The 23,858-nt window shown below is 59.5% G+C and overlaps 1 protein-coding gene across 1 annotated transcript in view; it reads left to right on the top strand.

Moving 5' to 3' along the window:
* Positions 1-23,627, top strand: part of ADAMTS7 (ADAM metallopeptidase with thrombospondin type 1 motif 7) — a 39,395-nt gene extending 15,768 nt beyond the window's left edge. The window contains exons 9-24 of the mRNA XM_035714107.1: positions 8,735-8,879; positions 9,498-9,590; positions 9,930-10,075; positions 11,188-11,357; positions 11,611-11,744; positions 12,557-12,677; positions 13,656-13,900; positions 14,274-14,415; positions 16,207-16,333; positions 16,762-16,975; positions 17,259-18,503; positions 19,248-19,400; positions 19,751-19,924; positions 20,017-20,163; positions 21,042-21,204; positions 23,267-23,627. Coding sequence (XP_035570000.1) covers positions 8,735-8,879; positions 9,498-9,590; positions 9,930-10,075; positions 11,188-11,357; positions 11,611-11,744; positions 12,557-12,677; positions 13,656-13,900; positions 14,274-14,415; positions 16,207-16,333; positions 16,762-16,975; positions 17,259-18,503; positions 19,248-19,400; positions 19,751-19,924; positions 20,017-20,163; positions 21,042-21,204; positions 23,267-23,424 — 3,577 coding nt within the window. The 3' untranslated portion in view covers positions 23,425-23,627. The remainder of the gene's footprint in view (positions 1-8,734; positions 8,880-9,497; positions 9,591-9,929; positions 10,076-11,187; positions 11,358-11,610; positions 11,745-12,556; positions 12,678-13,655; positions 13,901-14,273; positions 14,416-16,206; positions 16,334-16,761; positions 16,976-17,258; positions 18,504-19,247; positions 19,401-19,750; positions 19,925-20,016; positions 20,164-21,041; positions 21,205-23,266) is intronic.
* The last annotated feature ends 231 nt before the right edge of the window (positions 23,628-23,858 follow it).

Below are 23,858 nucleotides of genomic sequence, written 5' to 3' on the forward strand. Positions count from 1 at the left end.
AGTGTTCAGCAGGTGGAGGGAGGTATTGCAGGTGGAGTTGGGGGCCAACAGGTGGGGGTGGTCAGCAAGTGGAGCTGGGGGCCTGTGGGTGGGGGTGGTCAGCAGGTGGAGCTGGGGGCCAGCGGGTGGGGGTGGTCAGCAGGTAGAGCTGGGGTCAGTGGGTAGAGGTGGTCAGCAGGTGGAGCTGGGGCCAGCGGGTGGGGGTGGTCAGCAGGTGGGGGTGGTCAGCAGGTGGAGGGAAGCACTGAGGGCAGCAGGTGGAGGAGAGGCCAGTCCCACTGGGCTGGAAAGAGAGACCACCTGAGCTGTGTCTCTGACAGCGGGAGCGGACACATATGCAGAAAGGAGAGGAGTGGTGTTCCTATGGAGTGGGAGGTGGCTGGGACACAAAGGAGCTGACACCTGTCGGGAGAAAGGGAAAGAGTGGGGTTGCGGGGGCCATGGGTCCGATGGAGATGCGAACCTTGGGTTTGGGATGGGAAGGAGAGCAGACAGGGCACAGGACTGGCCGCTTGACCAGCAGAGTCCAGGGAAAAGCACCATCAATGATGCTGACACTAAAGCTTTCCCTTTCTTTCACATCCTTTTGATTTGCTACGGTGTTTTTTCTTTGCTATTAAATGTTCTAAGCAAAGAAACATTTAAATTATCAGCACAAATTTTACCACTGATTTTATTTTGTGCTGCGCTGGTTATAAGTGCAAATATGAGAGCGGTGACCTCCTATGTGAATCACTAAAGTGCCGCAGTGCATATTCATAGCTCCCGTGAACAGTGGATATCTGCACAAAAGTAACTGGATGGGTTTTATTCCACTTCCTGATATGTGTGCCTTCTGCCAACACTCCGGCCCTCGGCTTGCCAGCCAAGAAGTCTGAAGGGAAAGGGTCTGGGGGCTGCACCACATCCCCTCTGCCTCCTCTCTTCCAGCGTGTGCTTGGCTGAGACGGGGAAGTGATGCCAATAAGGAAGGGCAGATGCAGCTTCTGGGCTCCTCGTGTTTCTCGACATATCATTGCCTTCTTTCCACGTTTTTTTTTTTAAAGATTTTATTTATTTATTCATAAGAGACACAGAGAGAGAGAGAGAGGCAGAGACACAGGCAGAGGGAGAAGCAGGCTCCATGCAGGGAGCCCGGTGTGGGACTCCATCCCGGGACTCTGGGATCATGACCTGAGCCAAAGGCAGATGCTCAACCACTCAGCCACCCACGTGCCCCTTCTTTCCCCATTTGAAGCGAGTTTTGGTTCCAGCGGACAGTGTGGCCTCTGCACCCTGTTGCAGTGTAGACTGGGTACTTTCTAGAGCTGTGCTAACATTGCCTAAGGGATGGTCCGCTACCAATCCTGGGGTGGGGTGGGGTGCTGCTCTGTTTTGGTGGAGCACATCCTCGAGTAGCTTTCTGAGAAAAGGTGCAGGGAGGTAAGGGGTTAGCTTGTTCAAAAGCATCTTTTTCTGCCCTCACACCTGATGGGTAGTTTGATTTGATATCACCTTCCAGCCAGAAGTCACCCGCAGTGTTTCAAAGGCTTTTCCCCATCTTCCGCTAGCTGCTAACATTGCCCCTGAGAAGTCCCATTACAGTCTCATTCCCAAGCCTTCCTGCAACATCTGCAAACTTTTCTTTCTCTTTTCTCTTTTGGTGATTGGAAATTTTGCAATTGCATGCCTTGATCTGTCTTTGTTTCGGAGGGTACTTGGGGGGCATTTTTCTTTTTTTGATTGTTTTATGTTGATTCCCGTAGAGTTGACATACAGCGTAATATTAATTTCAGGTGTACAATTCAGTGATTCAGTACTTGCCTACACTGCCAAGTGTTCATTGTGACAGGTGCCCTCCTCCATCCCCATCACCTGTTCCCCCAACCCCCCACCTCGCTGCTGGTGACTAGAATGTGTTCTCTAGAGTTAAGAGTCTGTTTCTTGGTTTGCCCCACCCTCTTTTTTTCCCTTTTGTTCATCTGTTTTGTTTCTTAAATTCCACATGTGAGTGAAATCATATGTTGTTTGTCTTTCTCTGACTTATTTCGTGTAGCATAACACCCTCTAGCTCCATCCACGCCGTTGCAAATGGCGAGATGTCATTCTTTCTGATGGCTGAGTGATATTTCATTGTGTATACACCACATCTTCTTTATCCTTTCATCAATCCATGGACCCTGGGACTGCTTCCATATCTTGGCTATTGTAAATAATGCTGCTATACACATTGGAGTGCATGGACTCATTCAAATTAGTAGTTTTGTATGCTTTGGCTGATACCTAGTAGTGCAATTACTGGATCATAAGGTAGTTCTATTTTTAATTTTTTGAGGAACCTCCACAGTGTTTTCCAGAATGACTGCACCAGCTTGCATTTCCACCAATGGTATAAGAAGATTCCCCTTTCTTCACATCCTCACCAACGTATTGTTTCCGGTCTTGTTAATTTTAGCCATTCTGACAGGTGTGAAGTGGTATCTCGTTGTTTTGATTTCTGTTTCCCTGATGATCAGTGATGTTGAGAATTTTTTCATGTGTCTGTTGGCCATCTGCGTGTCTTGTCTGGAGAAATGTTTGTTCTGTCTTCCCCCTGTTTTTAGTTGGATTATTTGTTTTGGGTGTTGAGTTGTATCAGCTCTTTATATATTTTGGTTACTAACCCTTTACTGGATGTATTGTTTGTAAATATCTTCTCCCATTCCATAGGCTGCCTTTTAGTTTTGTTGATTACTTCCTTTGCTGTGCAGAAGCTTTTTAAAAAAAGATTTTATTTATTTATTCATGAGAGACAGAGAGAGAGAGGCAGAGACACAGGCAGAGGGAGAGGCAGGCTCCATGCAGGGAGCCTGATGTGGGACTCGATCCTGGGGCTCCAGGATCATGCCCTGAGCCGAAGGCAGACACTCAACTGCTGAACCACCCAGGCATCCCAAGAAGCTTTTTATTTTGATATAGTCCCAATAGATGATTTTTGCGTTTGTTCCTCTTACCACAGGAGACATAGCTAGAGAAAAGTTGTTACAGCTGATGTCAGAGAAATTACTGGCTGTGCTCTCTTGGATTTTTATAGTTTCAGGTCTCATGTTTAGGTCCTTAGTCCATTTTTAGTTTATGCTTATGTATGGTGTAAGAAAGTGGTCCAGTTTCATTCTGCATGTGGCTGTACAGTTTTCCCAGCACCACTTGTTGAAGACAGAAGAAACTGTCTTTTTCCCATTGCATATTCTTGCCTCCTTTGTCGAAGATTAATTGATCATATAATTATGGGCTTGTTTCTGGACTTTCTATCCTATTCCGTTGATCTGCATGTCTGTTTTTGTGCCAGTACCATATTTTTTTTTATTCCTACAGCTTTGTAGTATATTTTGAAATCTGGAATTGTGATGCCTCCAGCTTTCTCAAGATTGCTTTGGCTATTTGGGGTCTTTTGTGGTTCCCTGCAAATTGTTCTAACTCTGTGGAAAATGCTGTTGGTGTTTTGATAGGCATTGCATTAAATCTGTAGATTGCTTTGGATACTGTGGACATTTCAATAATTTTTGCTCTAATCCATGAGTATGGAGTATTTCCTTGTGTCCTCTTCAAATTTTTTTCCATCAGTATTTTATAGTTTTCAGAGTACAGGTCTTTTTCCTCCTTGGTTAAGTTTATTCCCAGGTACTTTATCAGTTTTGGTGTAATTGTAAATCGGATTGTTTTCTTAGTTTCTCTTTTGCTGCTTCACTATTAGTGTATAGAAATACAGTGGATTTATGTATCTTGATTTTGTGTCATTAGATTTACTGAATACATTTATCAGTTTTCATAGTTTTTTGGTGGAGTCTTGAGGGTTTTCTCTATATAGTATCGTGTCATCTGCAAATAGTGAAGGTTTTACTTCTTGCTTGCCTATTGGGATGCCTTTTATTTCTTTTTCTTGTCTGATTGCTATGGCTAGTACTTCCAGTAACTATGTTTTGTAAAAGTGGTGAGAGTGGACATTTTTGTCTTTTTTCCTGATCTTAGAGGAAAAGTTCTCAGTGTTTTATCATTAAGTATGATGTTGGCTGTGGATTTTTCATATGTGGACTTTATTATGTTGAGGTATATCCCCGCTAATCAAAACCTACTTTGTTAAGGCTTTTTATCATGAGTAGATGTGGTACTTTGTCAAATGGTTTTTCTATGTCTTTTGGAAGGATCATATGGTTTTTATCCTTTCTCTTATGTGATGTATTGTCTTGAATGATTTATGAACCTTGCAACCCAGGAATAAATCCCACTTGATCTTGGTGAGTTATTTTATAATATATTGTCAGATCTGGTTTAGTGGTATTTTATTGAGAATTTATGTATCTGTGTTCATCAGGGTTATTGGCCTGTAATTATTTTGTTTAGTGAGGTCTTTGTCTGGTTTCGGTATCAGGTAATACCTCACGGAATGAATTTGGAAGTTTCCTTCCTTTTCTCTTTTTTGAAAGAGTTTGAGAAGAGTAGGTATTGACTCTTCTTTAAAAGTTTGGCAGAATCCACCTGTGAAGCCATCTGGTCCTGAACTTTTTTTTTGTTGGGAGTTTTTGATTATTGATTCTATTTCATTCCTGGTAATTGATCTGTTTAAATTTTCTATTTCTTTCTGATTTTTTTTAAAGATTTTATTTATTTCTTCTTGAGAGATAGAGAGAAGCAGAGACATAAGCAAAGGAAGAAGCAGGCTCCCCGCTGAGCAGGGAGCCCAATGTGAGGCTCCATCCCAGGACCCCCAGATCATGATCCAAACCAAAGGCACACACTTAATGGACTGAGCCACCCAGGTGCCCCTATTTATCTGTTTTATTATTTTTTAAATTTTATTTATTTATTCATGAGAGATACACAGAGAGAAGCAGAGACATAGGCAAAGGGAGAAGTCCTGATGCAGGACTAGATCCCAGAACCCTGAGATCATGACCTGAGCTGATGGCAGATAGTTAAATGACTGAGCTACCTACGTGCTCCCTTTCCTCAATTTTATTATTTTTTTTAATTAAAATTTTTTTTCCTTAATTAAAAAAAAATACTTCACGTTGGGGTGCCTGGGAGTTGGGAGGCTTGTGAAGCAGGCAGGCTTTTGGGGAGGGGCTGTATCTCTGGGAGGTGTTCAGATATCTGCACGAGGCTCATTTCTGGTGTGGTTCCATTTCCCCAGAGAGGAACTCTCCTGTTGTCCTGGGAGGTGTTAGGCATTATGGCACCTGCGTGTGGAAGCGGCTTGGCGATCTCCACCCTTCCCTGTGGAGACTTACATTTTTCCCTTCTCTATAGATCCTTCCGTAGGTCTTCGGGGGCCAGATCCTTTTGTTCACCCTCTTCAGGAGTGACCCTTGGCTCTCTGCAGGCAGGGAGGTGGTCATCACCTGGCCACACAGAATGGGGAGCGAATGTGGGAGCTGATGCCTCTGGTCCTCCATCCCACTGGAGCCCTGGCCTCCATGGCTCCCTGGGACTGGAGCCTGAGCCTTTCTCAGGCTCTGCTTCTGGGTGGTTCTTCCATGTAGGACATGGCTTTCAGCTCTCGCTGCTCTGACCAGGTTTGCCACTGGTTGACCATCTGCTTCCCAGCTCCTGGGGTTTTGCTGACTTTTTGTCTGCCATCACCTCCCCCTGGTTCCTTATCCCTGAGGACTTATGCCCTGTTCTTTTCCTGTCATCCTAGGGGGATTCTGAGCAGGTGGGGAGTTCATCTGCCATGGGTCTTCTAGAAGTCCCTTACTGCGGGGTGTAAGTGGGGACACGGGTGCGTCACTGTGGGTGTGAGCAGCAGCTCTGGCCTCTGACAGTGGAGGGATGGCAGGGGGCAGGGGGGCAGGGGAAGAGATGAGTTGCGGGTGATAGTTAAGGCCTGGACTCTGCTTGGCTTTTGCCTGTGTTGGCAGACACGTCCCACGGGGCTCCTGACGGGCCTGCCTCACGGGTGGCTGTCCGGGTTCAGTATATCGCTGATGGAATGGTTCACATTCAGAGCTGTGTGCCTGTTATCGCTACTGAGCCACAGATGAAACAGACCTGAACCAGGGCCGTAGCCTGGGCATGTAAAGTGGGCCTGAAAAGAATCCCCAGGGCGTGTCTCCTGCCCCAGATGGGGGCAGAGAGGAAGGGACTGGGTTGGAAGATGATCTGCCCCAACACCCCCGGGACCTGTTCCCAGCTGTCCCCACCCAGGGAGCTGCCCCGCACCCTGCTGCCTCCGTGACAGACACACACACAGGGTCTCTGTGCTGTTTCAGTGGCTGGAATGCACGAGGGACTTGGCTCGGGGCCTAGGGCGAGGGTGGGAAGAGCAGGCTGGAGCCTGAGCCAGCCGGGGCCTTGGGAGCCTGGGCCCTGAGACGGGCCGTGTGGGGGCAAAGGTCAGAGAGAGCCAGCCTGCAGCGGAGGGTTCTGGGGGTCACACTCAGGCTGCAGGGTGGGGGTGCCAGCCTGTCCTCCGGCGCCTCACCCTCCGTCTCCCCACTGGGTCGGAGCAGGATGAACAGGACGCATAGACGGTGCCCACTGGGGTCAGCTGGTATTCCCTGGCCTTGGGGGAGGCTCAGGAGCGCTCCCGGGCCACCTCGCTTGCCCTGCACGCAGCTCTGGTGTGTGTCAGCGGGGTGAGGAGCCCGGCAGTGAGCCAGCCACAGGAAGGAAGGGCCTTTCCCAAGTACGTGCTGCTATTTATACCTCCAAGCTTGGGTTCCCTCAGGCTCCTCAGCCTCTGGTAGTTAAGTCCTCAGAAGCAGGAGGGATGGCCCAGGGCCGCACGGAGGCAGAGACTAGAACTCGGATGCTGACGTTCCATCAGCACGTGGGCCTGAATATGGCCCTGATTCTGGTGGGAGGTCTGGAGGACCCCTCCCCCCATACCCCCAACCTGTCACACACATATAGGATGGACCAGAGAGGCTTCTGTCACTCCAACTGCCCGGCCCACAGGACATGACACATGGCAAGTTCCAGCCAGGAGACAAAGCCAGAAGAGGCCATCAGACCCCAAGTTGGAGGAGCCCCCAGGCGGGGTCTGAGGCAGAGGGGTGGGCGAGCCTCCCCAGCCCCTGTCTTGAATTGCAGGACAGAAGGAGCCCCAGGGTTGGGCTGACCCTGCCCCCCATCCTCACCCCAGCTGACACTTGGCCCCAAGGGCCAGGCCAGCCATCAGCAGGCGCCTTTCTGCCAGGACTCAGCTGCTGTGCTTTTGAACTTACACTGGGGTGAAGTATTGAGGTCAGGTCTGTAGATGGACGGGCCTTCACTGGGGCCACCCAGCAAGGGATATGCGGGGCCCCCAGCAGCCTGAGTCTGGCATTAGATCCCAACCATTAGTGTTCGCTGGTGGGACCCAGGGCAAGGGGTGTCCTGCCTCAGGCCTGCGTGTGCAGGGAGAGGCATAGGGTCTTCCTCCCAGGTGGTTGAGGAGCAACCAAGGACCTGGCCCATGTCATCTGGGGCAAAAGGATGGGTCCCAGAGCTGCTCATTTGCTGACACCCGCTTTAGGGGGTCTGGTTTCCACCAGCATAGGTGGTCGGGGTGATTTGGGCAGAGGGGTCCCCAGGGCCCTCAGCAGGAGTCTAGTCTCAGAGGCTGTGTTCCCTGCAGCTCTGGGTGGGGCAAGTGGCCCTAGGCAACCCCACAGACCATCCACCCCACCCTGGGCCCCACAGCCTCCCTCAGAGGCTGACTGCCCCCAGCGTTGCCCCCTACCTCCCGCCCTGACTGATGTGGTGGCCTACTCTGTCTTCTTCCAGTCTGTCTTGTGGTGTGTCCTCTGTCCCTTCCTGTCAGAGCCCAGTGCCCATCACCTCTGTCCTTCTGACCCTCTGCTCATCTGGCCCCCAACCTTGTACCAGCCACCCTCTAGCACCCCAGCCTGGAAAACTGGAGGGTTTCTCCCCACCCTCTCCTTGCTGCCTGGGCCAACTACCCATCACCCCCAATCTCAGCTCTCACCAGCCATTGCTGCCCTAAGGGAGGTCCCTAGACACTTGTCTGACCCCTGCAGGACAGCAGTGAGCCCTGGGCTGGTTGGTCAATGTGCAGGGCCTGGCAATGGTGTTGGGATAGACACTGGCCCCCAGAGGCCACAGCTGTGCACAAAGGGCCCATGGACAGATGCGCTGGCAGAGAAGGGCCAAGCCCAGCCTGGGATGCCCTCCCCAGGGCCCTCCTGCATCCGTGTTCCCTGCCTGCTGCTGTGGCGTCTGGGCAGCCTGGGTCCCCTGCACTGCCAGGGAAGGCTGGCAGAGGGCAGACAGGAGTGAATGAGGAAGTGATAGGGTGGCAGCGCTATCCCCAGCCCAGCATGTCCCTGGCCCAGCGTGTCCCCCACAGAGACCCCAGATCTCAGCCTAGGGTGGGGCCCACAGAGGCACACTGCTGTATCAGCTGTGAAGTGATGCTCTCCAGATCTGGGGCGGGGGTGGAGGCTGCAGGAACTCAGAGCAGCAGGGCCAGGGGAGGGCTGGGCATAGGGGAGGCTTCCCTGGCGGTGCCCTTGGGATGGGTCTCTGGGGCAGAGTTCATGGTAGTGTGTGCAGAGCACTGCAGGTGGAGCCAGCAGCTTATGCAAATGTGTGGCCCCAGGAGGGGGGTGAGTTGTTTAGTGAGCTAGAGTGCCTGGAGGTGAAGGGGAGAGTGAGAGGGCCCCAGATGCTAGGTTGGGGGTTGGAGGGTGAACTGGGATAAGCAAGAAGGCTGCCTTTTGCTTGCAAGGTTTAGTGTTTTATGCCCCCTTTTCTCCTCCTCCCTTCCCTGCAGCCGGGGTTGGGGCCTGTGCTTAGATGACACTCCCACCAAGGATGTCATTGACTTCCCCTCTGTGCCCCCCGGGGTCCTCTACGATGTGGGCCACCAGTGCCGCCTCCAATACGGGGCCTACTCTGCCTTCTGTGAAGACATGGACGTGAGTGTGGGATGGGCATGGGGTGGGGGCTGCCTCCCCAGCCTACAGCAGCCGCTGGCCTGAGCTTGGCCATACAGGATACTGGGAGACACCGTGGCTGTGGGATCAGCTGTGGCTGGGTGGCCACAGACCCAGGTCTGAATTCTGGGTGGAGCCCCTCACCTCCCAAGGCCAGGTTATGAGACAAAACAAAACCTACGCTGCATATAGACTTGGGGGAGACCATAGACTCAGAGGGGACCCTAGACATGGGGAAACTGTAGACCTAGGGAAGATCGTAGACCTGGGGGGGACCATAGACATGTGTGATTATAGACCTGAGGGGGACCATAGACCTGGGGAAATTGCCCAAAGTGAAGGCCATCGTCCTGTTATGGACTCCCCAAGCCCGAGGTGGGTAGGTATCTTTCTAGGCAACTGGGCAGGGCTGATTTGAGAGTAGGTGAGCCTGGAGACAGGTCAGAGCAGCAAGCCCCAGGGCTGGGCACCCCCAGCACCACACAGTTGGGAAAAGATGGGAGGGGCCTTCTGGGAGTCCCATCTGCAACCCCCACTCCCATCCCCTCCCCGAAGCACCAGGGAGGGGTGAGAGTATGGCCCATGTCTTCCGCCTTGTAGAACGTGTGCCACACTCTCTGGTGCTCTGTGGGGACCACCTGTCACTCCAAGCTGGATGCAGCCGTGGATGGAACCAGGTGTGGGGAGAGCAAGGTAGGGGTGCCGCAGCCTCTGCTGTGGAGGCAGGTGGGTGGGGAGAGGTTGAGCTCCCGTTGTGCCCATGCTCTGGAGGCCGCCTGGGTTCAGACCAGCTTAAGCTCCTAGCGGAGCCCCAGCCTCCCCCAGCCTCCCCTACTCTCTCTAGCCCTCCCCGTGTCTGCAGAGAGGAGGTGGTGCAGCGGCCCCACCAGAAAGTCACGGGCTCCCTTTATTCCCTGCTCTGCTCCACCGTGGGGCCTGAGTCTTGGACGACTGAGAGGGGGCCTCCTGACTCCTCAGTCCCACTGGGACAAGGATGACTGGGTGGTATTTCCCTACCCCCATCTGTCTTAGTGGTGTCTGAATGGGGAGTGCGTTCCTGTGGGCTTCCGGCCTGAGGCTGTGGATGGTGGCTGGTCTGGCTGGAGCCCCTGGTCCATCTGCTCGCGGAGCTGTGGCGTGGGTGTGCAGAGTGCTGAGCGGCAGTGCACACAGCCTGTGTGAGTGTGGGTCTGGGCGCAGCAGGGATGGGTGGGCCTGGGTGCCCTGAGCAGAGTCAGCCTACCATGGAGAGCCTGGCTCTGTGCCAGCCTCCTGGGCTCCAAAGCGTCCCCATAGAAGCCATGCCCAGCATATCCAGGGCCACCCTGGTCACTCAGAGGGGCACCCCAGAGGCTAGCAGAGTCCCCAGTGTTGACCGTGCTGCAGACGGGAACACCAAGGCTCAGCATTGCAGTAACTGGCTGGAGGGAGGCAGGAGAGGCCAGGGGTAATGAGCTTAGACTCTGGACCTTAGACGGATCAGGGTTCAGATCCTCTCTGCACTTCTCCTTTGGGTCTCTATTTCCAGGGAAACTGGACTCTGGGGTGACCGCAGGGCCCCCCAGCAGAGCTAAAACATGAAAACCTGCAACTAGTAGGTAGAAAGCACTTAGTAAGGACTCACTTATTGGCCTCGGACGCACATATGGGTCTGAGATGAGAGGGGATGGCTGGGAGAGCTGGTTGGCTTGGAAGGCGTGTTGTGTACCCTGGGGCAAGTGGCTTCACCTCTCTGGGCCTCAGTTTCCCCACCTTAAAAAGGATGATCTGAAGATTCAGGAGATGCTGAGCCAGCAGTAGTACAGACCGAGGAGATACCTGGCTCCTTGGGACGAGCCCTCTTCGCGAGGCTGCCCTGGCCAGTGTGAGACTCAAAGCCAGCCCCACCCAGGGCCTGTGCCTGGGCTGGGCTGGGGGCTGCCACCCTGGCCCAGATGAGGGTGAGGGTCAGCTGCTGTGCTTCTGGGCACGCCTCTCAGCCAGGCTAGGTGAGGAACAAGCCTGCAGACCTGTGGGGCACCAGCCACATCCCTGGCTCATCACAGGGTCGTAGCAGCCCTCTGAAGGGGAAGCCCCATCCCTGTCTTACAGGCCAGCGAACTGGAGCTCAGACAGGGATGAAGGGTGCCCTGCAGGGTGGGCGCAGAGCCCAGAGGGTGGGTGGGCGTTGGACTCCCCGCAGTTAGAGGTTGCAGGAGCTGCCACATGGTCCAAGGGCCTGCTCCTGGACCGAGGTACACAGTAGGCACTCACTGTGTGCTCACTCAGCCCCACCTGGCTCTCCTCACAGACCCAAATACAAGGGCAAGTACTGTGTGGGTGAACGGAAGCGCTTCCGCCTGTGCAACCTGCAGGCCTGCCCCCCCGGCCACCCCTCTTTCCGCCATGTGCAGTGCAGCCACTTTGACGCCATGCTCTACAAGGGCCAGCTGCACACGTGGGTGCCTGTGGTCAACGACGGTGAGTCCTGCCACCCATGGTGACACTGAACCGCAGGGGGAGTCCGGGGGCCCGAGGTTCCACACCCTGGCCCTGGGTCATCGCCCCCACCAGCTCTCCAGGGTGCAGCCCAGGGGTGGGAGGGGTCCGGCCCATGTGCTGCCCCGGAGCTGGGTCACATGGCCACGGATGTGTGCAACGGATGCTGTCTTACTGTGACCTCCCTGACTCCTGCCTGGGTTGTCCCTAACGGCCCCTCCACTTGGGCCCCCAGCGAACCCCTGCGAGCTGCACTGCCGGCCCTCCAATGAGTACTTTGCTGAGAAGCTTCGGGACGCTGTGATCGACGGCACCCCCTGCTACCAGGGCCAGCCTGGCCGTGACCTCTGCATCAACGGCATCTGCAAGGTGCGCCTGAGCAGAAAGAGGGGCTCCCATGTTGGCTACCCCTGGGTCCCTCCTAGATCCCCCCAGCCCTCTCCCCAGGCTGTCAGCAAAGAGCCCACCCCTCCTGGCACTGGAGCTCCTTGCAGGCGAGCCTCACACCCCAGCCTCTGCACCGTGGGCCCTCCCACCCCTCCTGGCCCACAACCCACTGCCCAAGCCTCTGAACCTCAGCCGCCCCCGCACAGTGCCCCCAAGAAACCAGCCCACGGCTCAGCCTCCTACTGCTTCCGTGACCCCGGCAGCCGTTTCCTCTGTCTTAGAAAGGCGGGGCCGGCTCCCGGTTGTAGGGCTCAGTGAGGTCATTGCAGGGTTACGCAGGGCTCAGGGTCTGGCAGAGGTTGTGTCAGTGTTTGTTAGCAACATGTACTCCTGTCCAGCAACCTCAGAGGTCGCTCCTCCCTGCCCCCTTGCCACTAGGACCCCCCAGGGGTGTAGACGGGCAGCAGGGAGGTGCTAGCCCAGGCCTTTGACATCCATCCCTGTTTCCAGGAAAGTCCTGTCTACCCTGGGCAGAGCCCCTGCCTGCTGTGGCCTTTCGTAAAACTTGCCCTCCGGTGCCTTGTGCCACCTGTCAACCTGGCTGTGTGACACAGACCGGGCTCCCTGTCTCACAGCTGGGGGACCGTGCTCAGGGAGGTGGAGGGGTTCACTTGAGGTCAGAGGGCGCGGCTGGCGGCTGGCTGGAGCCCGGAGCCCTGTCCTCCCTCCTCTCCCTGCTCTGGTGGATCCCTGAGGCTGGGGCTGATGCTAGGTCTCCCTCCCGTGTGTTCCAGAATGTGGGTTGTGACTTCGAGATCGACTCTGGTGCCATCGAGGATCGCTGTGGCGTGTGCCACGGCAATGGCTCCACCTGCCACACCGTGAGCGAGACCTTCGAGGAGTCTGAGGGCCTGGGTACGGGGAGGCGCTGCTGGTGGGAGGTGCTCTTGACTTGGCGGCCCCTCCCCCTCCCTGTCTCCCTCTAGGGCCTGCCCTGGACCGCCAGGGTCCCCACCCTGGCTAAGATCCGAAGCAGGGGAGCCACCCTGCCTGGTCCTTGCAGGTGTTGGGGTGTCCTCCTGCCCCAGGGACCCCGGCCTGGCTGATCTTGCTTCGGGCTGCCTTCTTGGGAGGCTTCAGAGACCCCCAGCTCCACTGCTATACCTCTGTGTCTGTTTTGCATGTGTTGCTTGAGGGCTGACTGTGCTAGGTGAGGAGGGACGGCGGCTGAAGGGTTTAGTGTAGGAGGCCCAGCAGGCTGAGAGCACTGACCTGGGGAGGTCAGCAGGGACTTCCCATAGGAGGCAGCAGTTTAGCTGAATCATGAAAGACTCAGGTGAGGTGGGAGAGGTGTTACATTCAGAGAAAAGAGCTGTGTCCTCAAAGCCTGGAGGCGCATCTGTGTCCAGGGACCCATGGGGGATGGCCCTGAGTGCTGGGCCAGATGTTCAGCCCCCCTGAGCTGGATCCGTAGCCTAGCAGAGCCGGCGGGCAAGTTACTCATCCCTCTGGGCCTCAGTCTCCTCATCTGTCACACAGGGGTGACAGAAGTACCTGTGTCCTAGTGTAAAGCATATAAGGTCAGTGAAAGGAGAGAGGCCAGCAGCAAGGATGGTGTCCCAAAGGAAGGGTGCAGGCCGATGACATGGAGCCAGCCAGGTCTCTAGGAGAGGGGTAAAGAGGTGTGGGTCCCGACAGCAGGATTTGAGCCCTTCTGAGGAGGAGCCCTTCTGAGATTTAGGTGACCTAGGACAGATTGAAGCTCCACCTTTGGGGGGAGCTTGGAATCTTGAGGTAATGGAATCTGCCACCAGCGGCCTGGAGAAGGGGAGACAAGAGAAGGGGCTGAGGGCAGCCCACACCCTCACACTCTGAACAACCCCTGGCCAATAGGGTACGTGGACGTGGGGCTGATCCCAGCCGGTGCCCGTGAGATCCGCATCGAGGAGATGGCCGAGGCTGCCAACTTCCTGGCCCTGCGCAGTGAGGACCCTGATAAGTACTTCCTGAATGGGGGCTGGACCATTCAGTGGAATGGGGACTACCAGGTGGCCGGCACCACCTTCACGTACGCACGCACAGGCAACTGGGAGAACCTCACGTCCCCAGGGCCCACCAACGAGCCCATATGGATTCAGGTGCCCGCCTCCCAAGGCTCAGGCTGGGAAGCAGCAGGGGCTCGGGGAGCAGCTCAGTTTTGGGGAGTAGCTAAGGCTGGGGAGCAACTGGGGTTTGGGGAGCAGCTGGGATTTGGGAGCAGCTCGGGCTGGGGAGCAGCTGGGGCTCAGGAGCAGGAGTGGGACCTGAGGGATCCTGTGCACCCCTACACCCACCCCCAAACCCCGCAGCAGAACAGAGCCCCGGGGACTCTGCCTTGGGTTCCCCTACAGTGTAGCCCCAGGTCCCACAGGGGCTAGAGTCAGCTCCTTTGGGATGGCTCCTCTGGGTAGCAAGTCCTGGTGTCTGGAGGGGACACCCCGTGCTCACAGGGCCCCCACCTGCCTGCCCCAGCTGCTGTTCCAGGAGAGCAACCCCGGAGTGCGCTACGAGTACACCATCCAAAGGGAGGCGGATGGTCAGGGCCAGGTCCAGCCACCTGAGTTCTTCTGGGACTATGGGCCCTGGACCACATGCACAGTCACGTGTGGTACAGGTGAGGAGAGGGGAGGGCACAGCCACTGCCCACCGGGGCCATCATCTCGGGGCAGCCATGCCTGGCTTCAGCCTCCACTCACTTTCCTATTCCTGGGCCACCGTGAGCTTGGAATGCTGGCCTTTGGGTCCTGGAGTCCCACTGGGGGTGCTGCTGATGGCTGTGTCCCCACTGGTAGAGGGATGAGGCCGGCACAGTGCCTGGCACACAGGGGTGCTCGGTATGTTTCAGCTGTTGGCACTCTGGTCCTGGAGAGGCACTGGCTAGCTTCACACGGCTCCTGCTCCACTGGGGACCTGATCCCTTTGTACTCTTGGAGCTGACCTGAGCCCTCCCTGACCTGGGCTCCTTCCCTCCACCTGCTGCAGAAGGGCTCCAGAGCCTCCTTCCTGGAGCCCTCTAGCCCTTCCTGGGAGGCCCAGAGCCTCATGCTCCCTGGATGCTACCCCCAGGAAGGGCCTCCCCATGGAGGACAGAGCCAGGACGGCCAGCTCGTCCCCACCCCAGCCCTCAGCATCTGCGCCTAGGGGTCCGTTCACCATGTTCACTCATTTCTCTCAACCGTGTGACACATGCAGGGACCTCACTGACCTTCCCCACCCCCCACAGCCCTGCCCATTGCCCCCACTGCCCCTCGGCATCCAGGGAGCTCGGCATCAGGAACCAGACAGATGTTGAATGTTCCTGAAAATGCTCCTATGGGGATGAAAACCAGCCACTGAACCTTGGCAGAAATCTCCCAAAGCTGTTGAAAGCATCCTGTCCCACATCAGCATCTCTAAATTTACACACGTGAAAGAAAACCTATTGGATGAACTGGACTCCGGGGAAATGGCCTTTCAGCAGAGTGGTGGCTTCACGGGTGGATGGGTTAGGAACTCGAGCTGCAAGTAGCCAGCCAGCAGTCAGAAGGCCCGGGGACAGAGGCCAGGCTGGCAGGATGGCCTGCGCTTCCGTAGGGACGTGGGACGTGTCTCCCTCACACCCGTCCACAGGGCCCCCTCCCAGCCTCTTGTGGTCCAGGCAGGAAGAAGGGGCATGCGCTGGCTCCCAGGGGAGGGACTCGTGTCCAGACGTCCCTCAATGCACGGGAACTACAACGGAGAGTGTTTTCAGCGGGGCCCACGATTACCCTGCACAGAACCAGAATTCTGTTAGGGAAGGAGGAGCGGATAGGACATGGGAGGGAAGCACGGGTGAAAGGAGAGCCTGTTCCTGGGGGTCCTGCTGCTGGAGGCGGTGTGGGGGTGCATGGTGAAGGTGAGGAGACAGCCATGCCAAGACCCAGAGGCAGGTGGGGGCAGAGGGATGAGAACGGTGACAAAGGTGGCATGGGGGTCGGGGCTGGAGAGGAATGTCCCATGGGGGGTGGGAATCTGATGAGTTTCCTTGCTCCACCTCTTCTGAGCATGGACCCTGCTAGAAGGGTCGGTGCTCAGGCTGGGATTGGATTTGCATGACCACATGGTGTTCTCCTTCCCCGGGGGCTTTCAGGCAGGTATTACTGTTACATAGACCCTGAGGTTCAGAGAGGCTGAGGGAGCTGCCCAAGGCGTCCTAGCTAGGATGCCAAGGGCTGCCCCCCCGCCCCCCCGACTGTCCCCCAAGCCTGCACACTCTGCTCCCATCCAGGGGCAGAGGCAAAGGCTGGGAGGACAGTGAGAAGGAGTGATGAGGCCTTGCTCTGAGAGGCCCTAGCAGAGCGGGTGTGGCCTTGTCTTCAGGCTCAGGGCAGCTTGGGCAGGGGGCACCGTAGGGGCCAGGCCCAGGCTGAGCCCCTGTGATCCCCAGGTATGCAGAGGCAGAGCGTGCACTGCACTGAGCAACAGGCAGGGCCTGTGGATGAGCGACACTGTGACCCCCTGAGCCGGCCTGATGACCGCCAGAGGAAGTGCAGTGAGGAGCCCTGCCCTGCCCGGTGAGCCCACCCTGACCACTGCCTGCACAGGCTCCTGACTCCCCGGTCCCTGGCCTTGCTGCAGAGCCCACATCTGGGGGCCTGTGAGAGGAGCAGAGGGAGCACGGCCTGGCCTCTGTACAAGGCTGAAGCCCAGACCCTGGTTCTTCCTCCCCCCCCTGCCCCGCCCCGGCAGCCAGCACCAGCCTAAGACATGCCTGGTCACCTGTGTTTGGGTTTTGGGAGGGCTCAGGATTTGCCAGTTCCCCCCGGCGAGGGTGGCAGGAGCAAATGGGGCTATGTCCTGCCACCGGGCCTCGGGGGTCAGGTTGCCGACCGGGCTCAGGGCTCTGGGGAATCGTCCCCTGGGCTTGGGCCTGGCCCTGCCTGGAGCCTGAGAGCCCGGGCATCCAGCCAGCCCTGGCTGACGAGGCCTGTGTGCCCTGCAGGTGGTGGACAGGGGAGTGGCAGCCGTGCTCCCACTCCTGCGGGCCAGGGGGCCTGTCCCGCCGCGCGGTGCTCTGCATCCGCAGCGTGGGGCTGGATGAGCAGAGCGCCCTGGAGCCACCTGCCTGCGCACACTTGCCCCAGCCTCCTGCCGAAACCCCTTGCAACCAAAATGTGTCCTGTCCGGCCACCTGGGCTGTGGGGAACTGGTCTCAGGTGAGCGTCAGGATGGGACAGGGCCACCCCCAGTCCCCAGCCCCCCCAGCAGCCTTGGGCTTCGGGGAGCTGGAGACAGTCTTCAGGGAGCCCGGGCTGTCCCGGTCCAGCCTCTGTCCCCAGAGCCTCAGGACCACGGTGCCCTGGCAAGCCACCACTACAAGCCATGGCCTTGAGGCGGAGGGGGCCGGAGGGGGCCGGAGGGGGCCAGCTGGGCCTCCTCCTCTGACAGCGGGCAGTGGCAGGTGCCCTACCAGGCCCCTCACTCTGGTCTCCTCTGCAGTGCTCGGTGACGTGCGGGGAGGGCACACAACACCGAAGTGTCCTCTGCACCAATGACACCAGCGTCCCCTGCGATGAGGCCCTGCGGCCGGCCAGTGGGGTTGCCTGTTCTCTGCCGCCCTGTCCATGGGCCCTGGATCCCGAAGGCTCGGGCAGCGGCTCCTCCAGCCGCGAGCTCTTCAATGAGATCGACTTCATCCCCCCCCGCCTGGCCCCACGCCCTCTGCTCGCCTCGTCCCCCGAGCCGGCCAGCATGAGCAACGCCATCGAGGAAGACCCCGAGTCGGGCCCGTCGGGGCCTGTGTTTGTTGACGATTTCTACTATGACTACAATTTCATTAACTTCCACGAGGACCTGTCCTACGGACCCTTTGAGGATCCCGACCCAAACCTGGCAGGTGCAGGGGATCGGACACCCCCACCCCTGAGCCGACCTGCGGAGGCTCCCACAGGCACCCCTCGGCCCAGCCAGGCTGGCCTGTCTCCGCACCCGCCCTTGGGTCAGGCCCCTGGGAGCCCCCCGGGCAATTTCTTACCTGAGGAAGATGCCCCCGTGGTGACCCCAGACTCGGGGCTCCCCAGCTTGCCCCAGCCCCCGGTGTGGGTCAGTGGCAAGGACACACCTGCTGCCCCCGGAAGCCACAACAGGCTCCCGGGAGGGGAGGACCGCCAGAGCCAGCCACCCCCTCCGTACTGGCAGAGGACCAACGAGCTCTCTGAGGACGAGGAGGAAGCCTTCGGCGGTGGAGCAACCGGCCTGCCCCAAGGACGGCGCCCCACGTCACCCCCTTGGTCCTCCATCCACACTCGCCACACCTCCCCAAGTCCTGACGTGGGAGACCTGTGGACCGTGGGGACAGTGGCCTGGGAACCAGCTCCAGAAGGCAGCCCGGGGCCTATGGACACTGAGCTACGGCCCACCGTCGGGGGGCGCCCTTCTACTCCTTCCCCCCACGCTCTGCCTGAGACCTGGGGTGGAGACGGCCCCCTGGAACCGGGGACTCCCACCACTGCAGCCCCATGGGACCTGCAGACCCCGGTCCTGCCAGGGACCTTCCTTCCGACAGCCCAGGGCCCAGGACCTGAGGACCAGCCAGTGCCCCCCCACCCCACATCACGGCCCACACCAGCTCAGGACGGGTCAGCCGATGGCAGAGTCCCCAAGGCCCAGCCTGTGGACCCCAGCCCTGCCAAGGACCCCCCACCCGCCCAGAATGCCAGCTGGGAGGTGGGGAGCTGGAGTGAGGTAAGGGGCCAGGGAAGAGCAGGACCTCACTGTGTCCTCTTCAGCACATGGCCCACGGGGGTCCCGGGGTACAGAAACCGGCGGCCCGAGCTGGGAGCAGCGATGCCCTCCGTGTGCCAGGGGGCCATCCGCCCTGTCAGCCTCAGTTTCTTAAGATGAGGAGACGGGCCACCAGGAAGGTGTGGGGTGGCACGAAATGGAGGGTGGCCAGGAGCCGCGTCCCTCATACTGCCGGACAGGGTGCCCCCTGACACCCTGCTGGTGGGGAAGCCACCTCCGTGGCTCCCAGGCCCAGTAGGGCCCCCTGGGCTCAGCCTGGCTCTCCTTGCCTGGCCCCTCCTACGTGGCCTCACCCTGCTCCTTTAGGGGCCGGCGAGTGTGTGAACTTGATAGCCAGAAACTGACTGTGTCCCTCTGCCCACCCGTGTCTTCCTATGGAAGTTCTGTCTGGGCTGGGGAGGGACAGGCAGGGCTTAGCCAGGAGTCCAGTCACTCTCCCTAGGTGATTTTGGGGCGCAGTGAGCCCGGTCATGATGGTTGGGTCACCACCTCTGTCCCCCGTGAGCCAGGACATGAGGTGTTTGAGGTTTTGTGTTTGGGAGGTGGGTGGAGGGGCCCATTGCACAGATGGGTAAGGTGAGGTTCTGGCTCCAGCGGGTGCCCCCGCATTGCTGGCGGCCCGGCCGTGGGGCTGGGGGGGGCGCGGGGATCTGCCCGCCCTCACGGCCTGTGCCCGGCCCCCAGTGCTCCACCACCTGCGGCCTGGGTGCTGTCTGGAGGCCCGTCCGCTGCAGCTCCGGCCGCGAAGAGGACTGTGCCCCCGCCGGCCGCCCCCAGCCTGCCCGCCGCTGCCACCTGAGGCCGTGTGCCGCCTGGCACGCGGGCAACTGGAGCAAGGTGCGTGAGCCTCGGGGTGCAAGCTGGGCTGCCCAGTGCCCACTGCACGCTGGGTGGCAGACTCTGCGCTGCCATCCTGGGCTTGTCCTGTCCACACACCTGTCCCGGGTTGGCCTGCCCTGCCCCTAGCACCTCTGCTGCTGGCCATGCCCTTTCTCTTGTACCTGCCATGCCCCTCGGGATGGCATTGTCACTGACTGTTCCAGTGGGGCCACCCTGGCTACATGCCTGAAGCTGGCTGGTCTCCCCGGGGTGGGTTGGGGGGTCCGATGCCCACACTGCCACCCCTCGCAGGGCCGTGTGCGAGCAGGTGCACGGGGTCTGCTCACACTGCGCTCCTTGCCCTGCAGTGCTCGCGTGGCTGCGGGGGAGGCTCCTCAGTGCGTGACGTGCAGTGTGTGGACACACAAGACCTCCGGCCACTGCGGCCCTTCCACTGCCAGCCAGGGCCCCCCATGCCGCCCACCCGCCGTCCCTGTGGGGTGCAGCCCTGCCTCAGCTGGTACATCTCTTCCTGGAGGGAGGTGAGGCCTGGGGGCCCCGGGACAAGGTGGGGGGGTGTCCTCAGACCCCGGCAGTACCCCGACCCCTTTCTCTGCCCATCCCGCTCTTCCAGTGCTCCGAGGCTTGTGGTGGTGGCCAGCAGGAACGTCTGGTGACCTGCCCAGAGCCAGGCCTCTGCGAAGAGGCGTTGAGACCCAACAGCACGCGGCCCTGCAACACGCACCCCTGCACGCAATGGGTCGTGGGGCCCTGGGGCCAGGTGAGCAAGCCTGCGGACCAGGGACGGGCCCAGCGGCCACTGGGAAGTCCTCCGTTCCCTCGAGAAGGCATCATCTGGTGTGCTATGTGCCAGGCTCTCTGGTCACTGCAGATGTGGGTGGTGGCCAGACGAGGTCCCCACACTGCCGAAGCCTTGGCCTGCTGGGGAGAGGGGGTTGAAAGGGAGTGGGTGGGTGCTGGGATGTCAGGGAGGCCTGCAGGACTCGGTGGTTCGAAGTAGAGGTCCAAGGGGAACAGCATGTGCAAAGTCCTGGGGCAGAAAGGAAAGATCTGAGGGTTTAGGGAACAGAGCAGAGGCTTGAGTGACAGAAAGGGTGGAGGAGGGGGCAGCGAGCCCTCAGGGGGCGCAAGATGCCTTCCTGCCACCTGCTGGAGCTACAAGGTCCAGGAATCCCAGTCCTTGCCCCCTGGCTGCTGAGTGGCTCTGGGCAGGTGGCCTGGCCTTGCTGGGCCTCTGGTTTCTCATGTGCAAGACGGGGGTGTGGGAATGAATAGAGCAGCGCAGTGAGGCGCCCAGCCCAGAGCCTGGCACCATGTGGCAGAGATTAAACCTACTTCTAGAGCTTTTTTTAAAAAAAGTACATCCTAATTGTTAAGAATAGAGCCTGACTCAGGCTGGAGGGCCTCTGGTTGAGGAACCTGCAGGGGCTGTGGCAGGTCCTCTCAGCCTCTCGGGTGCTCCTGGGCCTCGGGGTGGGTGCAGCTCCTGCAGGTGAGCCTGGTAGGCTCTGAGAGGCAGGGGGCAACGAGAAGCCTCAGAACTGGACATGCTCCTGGCCAGGGCATGGGCAGCTGCCCCTGGGGTGCCCTTTCCCCTGGCCACAGGGGGGCCCTAACCTCTCCCCCACACATACACAGTGCTCGGCCCCCTGTGGTGGTGGTGTGCAGCGGCGCCTGGTCAGGTGTGTCAACACCCAGACTGGACTGCCCGAGGAGGACAGTGAGCAGTGTAGCCACGAGGCCTGGCCCGAGAGCTCCCGGCCATGCGGCACCCAGGACTGTGACCTCAGCGAGGCCCCACGTGAGTGCTGGAGGTCGGGGCAGGGGGGATGGCAGGAGACAGGAGCCAGCTGCCCTGGGTGATCCGTGATTGTGAGGCTGCTGGATGCTGTGCAGAAGCTGGGTTGTGTCAGGGCCAGAGCAGAGGGTGTCCTGCCCTGCAGACACTCCCAGACACCCCTAGGCACCCCCTACGCAACCTCCAGATACCCCAGGCACCCTGCAGACACCTCCAGGCACCCGCAGTCACCCAAGGAACCCCCCCAGGCACCCTGCAGATACTCTCAGGCACCCCCAGGCAGGCAGCCTTCTCTAGTGCAGAAACAGGGGAGGCAGCAGACTTGGCCCCTAGTTGCCGTGTGACCTCGAGCAAGCCCCTTGTCCCCCAGGGTCTCAGTGAGCCGCCCAGTGAGGCCAGGCCTGGGTGCGCCTCCGTCTCCAGCTCTGCAGGAGGAGGAGTGCCCAGAGTGTGTGCTGCAGCCGCAGGAAGCGGCCTCCCTTCCAGGGTCCTGCTGGCTGCCTGTGGCCAGCTGCTTCCTGGCCAGCTGTGTCCTCCTGGAGGAAGGGCCCGAGCCAGAGGTGGCAGTGGACACAGCTGCCCTCGGGGCGCTAAGCACAGGAAGCTGGCCCTGGAGCCACACCTGGGCGCCCTCACCAGCTGGGTGGCCGTGGGCTCCATGTCCCTGTCTGGGCCTCCCCTTCCTTGAGCACAAAGGGGCTGAGAGCCATGCGTAGGGAGGGGGCGGGGAGAGCTAAAGCCAGGTCACTGTCGACTGGGGTCAGGAAGGAGCCGAGCAGCTTGTGTGTGTCTCAGCCATCTGCCCCGGGCCCCCAGGACAGTCTGTGGTCCTTGGGCTGGCGGTCAGCGCCTCGGGGACCTCGCTGCCTTCTCCACAGTGGCTGGCTCCTTGGCAGCCCAGCCTCCTCCAATCCTGTGGCCTCAGGGCCCAGTGGAGGTGCCACCCACCCTGCCCCTGCCGCACACAGCCCCGGCCAGAGGCCGCCAAGGTTCCTTCCTGCCTCTCACCTGGGCTCGGGGAGGGGGACCCATGGCGGGGAGAGGGTAGAATGGAGGCCGGGTCTCCGGAGGTCGGGTGGATGGAGGGGTGGTCAGGCGGCTGAGCCACCAGCCGACCCAAGTGAGGAGTTGGGGGTGGAGGCCAGCTCGGGGGTGACGTGGGCGCCAAGATCCTGAAGCTCGGGGATGTTTTGATGGTTTGTGGGGCAAGACGTTTAGAAAGCCTGGAAACTCCAGGGCGTGCGGTCAGCCCGGTGAGGCAGCTGACCTAGCGTGGCCCACATCCGTTTGTGGAGGTGGGCGTTATTGACAGAGGGAACCCCCTCCCCCCGGGTTAAGAGGCTCGCCCGAGGTCACACGGTGCACACAGGATGCGGGTGTGCAGATGCACAGCTGCTGCCCGAAGCCCGGGTGGAGGACCCAGCCTGCTGCCTCGTGCCCTCTGCGGGCCCCCGGGGCCGCGGGCTTTCCTGTCCTCCTCCCCCGGGACGCCCACTAGAGGCAGCTGGGGGCTGTCAGCAGGAGCGGGAGCGAGGCCAAGAGGCTGGAATCAAACCACTTCCCAAAATAGCTGCGACCAGCACAGGGCAGCAGGGCCGGCCAAGCCCCGCCGTGGACAAGCGTAGCCCGCAGCCTTCCTGTGTCCTCCTTGGGAGCCGGGTTTTACCCCCAGGGTCACACCCTCTCTCTTTGGGCCTCAGGGCCTGGCCTCTTGGAGCTCGGGTCTGTGAGTGGAAGCTGAGGCTCAGTATGACCCGGGGGCTTGGGGGGCCGGGGGGGCGGTCGGGGGCGTCCAGCAGGGCAGGTGCACGGCAGGGACGGCGGGGGTCGGGTCGGGGGCCGAGTCTCCTGCAGGCTGGTCTGTGGCGGTGGAGGTGGGGTCGGGGTGGGGGTCTCAGAACCTTCCCCCTGGAACCCTGACTCGGCCTTGCCAGCGCCCCCCTCCCGAGACCTCTGGAGTGCTGAGGCCCTGGGGTGGCTGCCGGCCGGTGTGATCCCAGAGGGTGGCCCCCCACGGGGTGCTGGTGCCAGCTCCATCCTGAGGGTCCCTCCCACCCCAAACCAGGCTGCGAGCGGGACCGCCTGTCGTTCGGCTTCTGTGAGACCCTGCGTCTGCTGGGCCGCTGCCAGCTGCCGGCCGTCCGCACCCAGTGCTGCCGCTCCTGCCCCCCGCCGGGCCACGGCGCCCCCTCCCGCGGCCACCAGCGCATTGCCCGCCGCTGACCCGCCCCAGCGGGCTGCCCTGACCGACCCCCCCACCCAACCCCCCCAGACGCACGGACCTCATGCCCCACTGTGGGCTGCACCCCAAAGGTGCTAACCTGGCCTGCTGGTGGCAGGCCGGGGACCCCTCCCCCAGAAAAGGTATTTTTTTAATGGTCTGCATAACCTTTATTATTATACATAAACGAGCACCTACAGTTTCAGCGTGCAGCCTGGCTTCCTCTTGCGTCGGGAGAATTTCAGGTTGGAGCCCGCCCCCCCCCGTCCCCATCCTCCTGAACCGCCCGCCCTCACATGCTCCCGGGCACCTCCGGACAGGTCTGGTGGCCCCCGCAGCTGCAGAGGTGGGGCAGGTCCAACTTGGCAGAGGCCGGTGGGGGGGCAGTGGCCCCGCTTAGCCTGCACCCCCCACTCCGGGGCCGCAGAGCCGTGGT

Source organism: Canis lupus, chromosome 3, assembly GCF_003254725.2.
Source record: "Canis lupus dingo isolate Sandy chromosome 3, ASM325472v2, whole genome shotgun sequence".
NCBI lineage: Eukaryota > Metazoa > Chordata > Mammalia > Carnivora > Canidae > Canis > Canis lupus.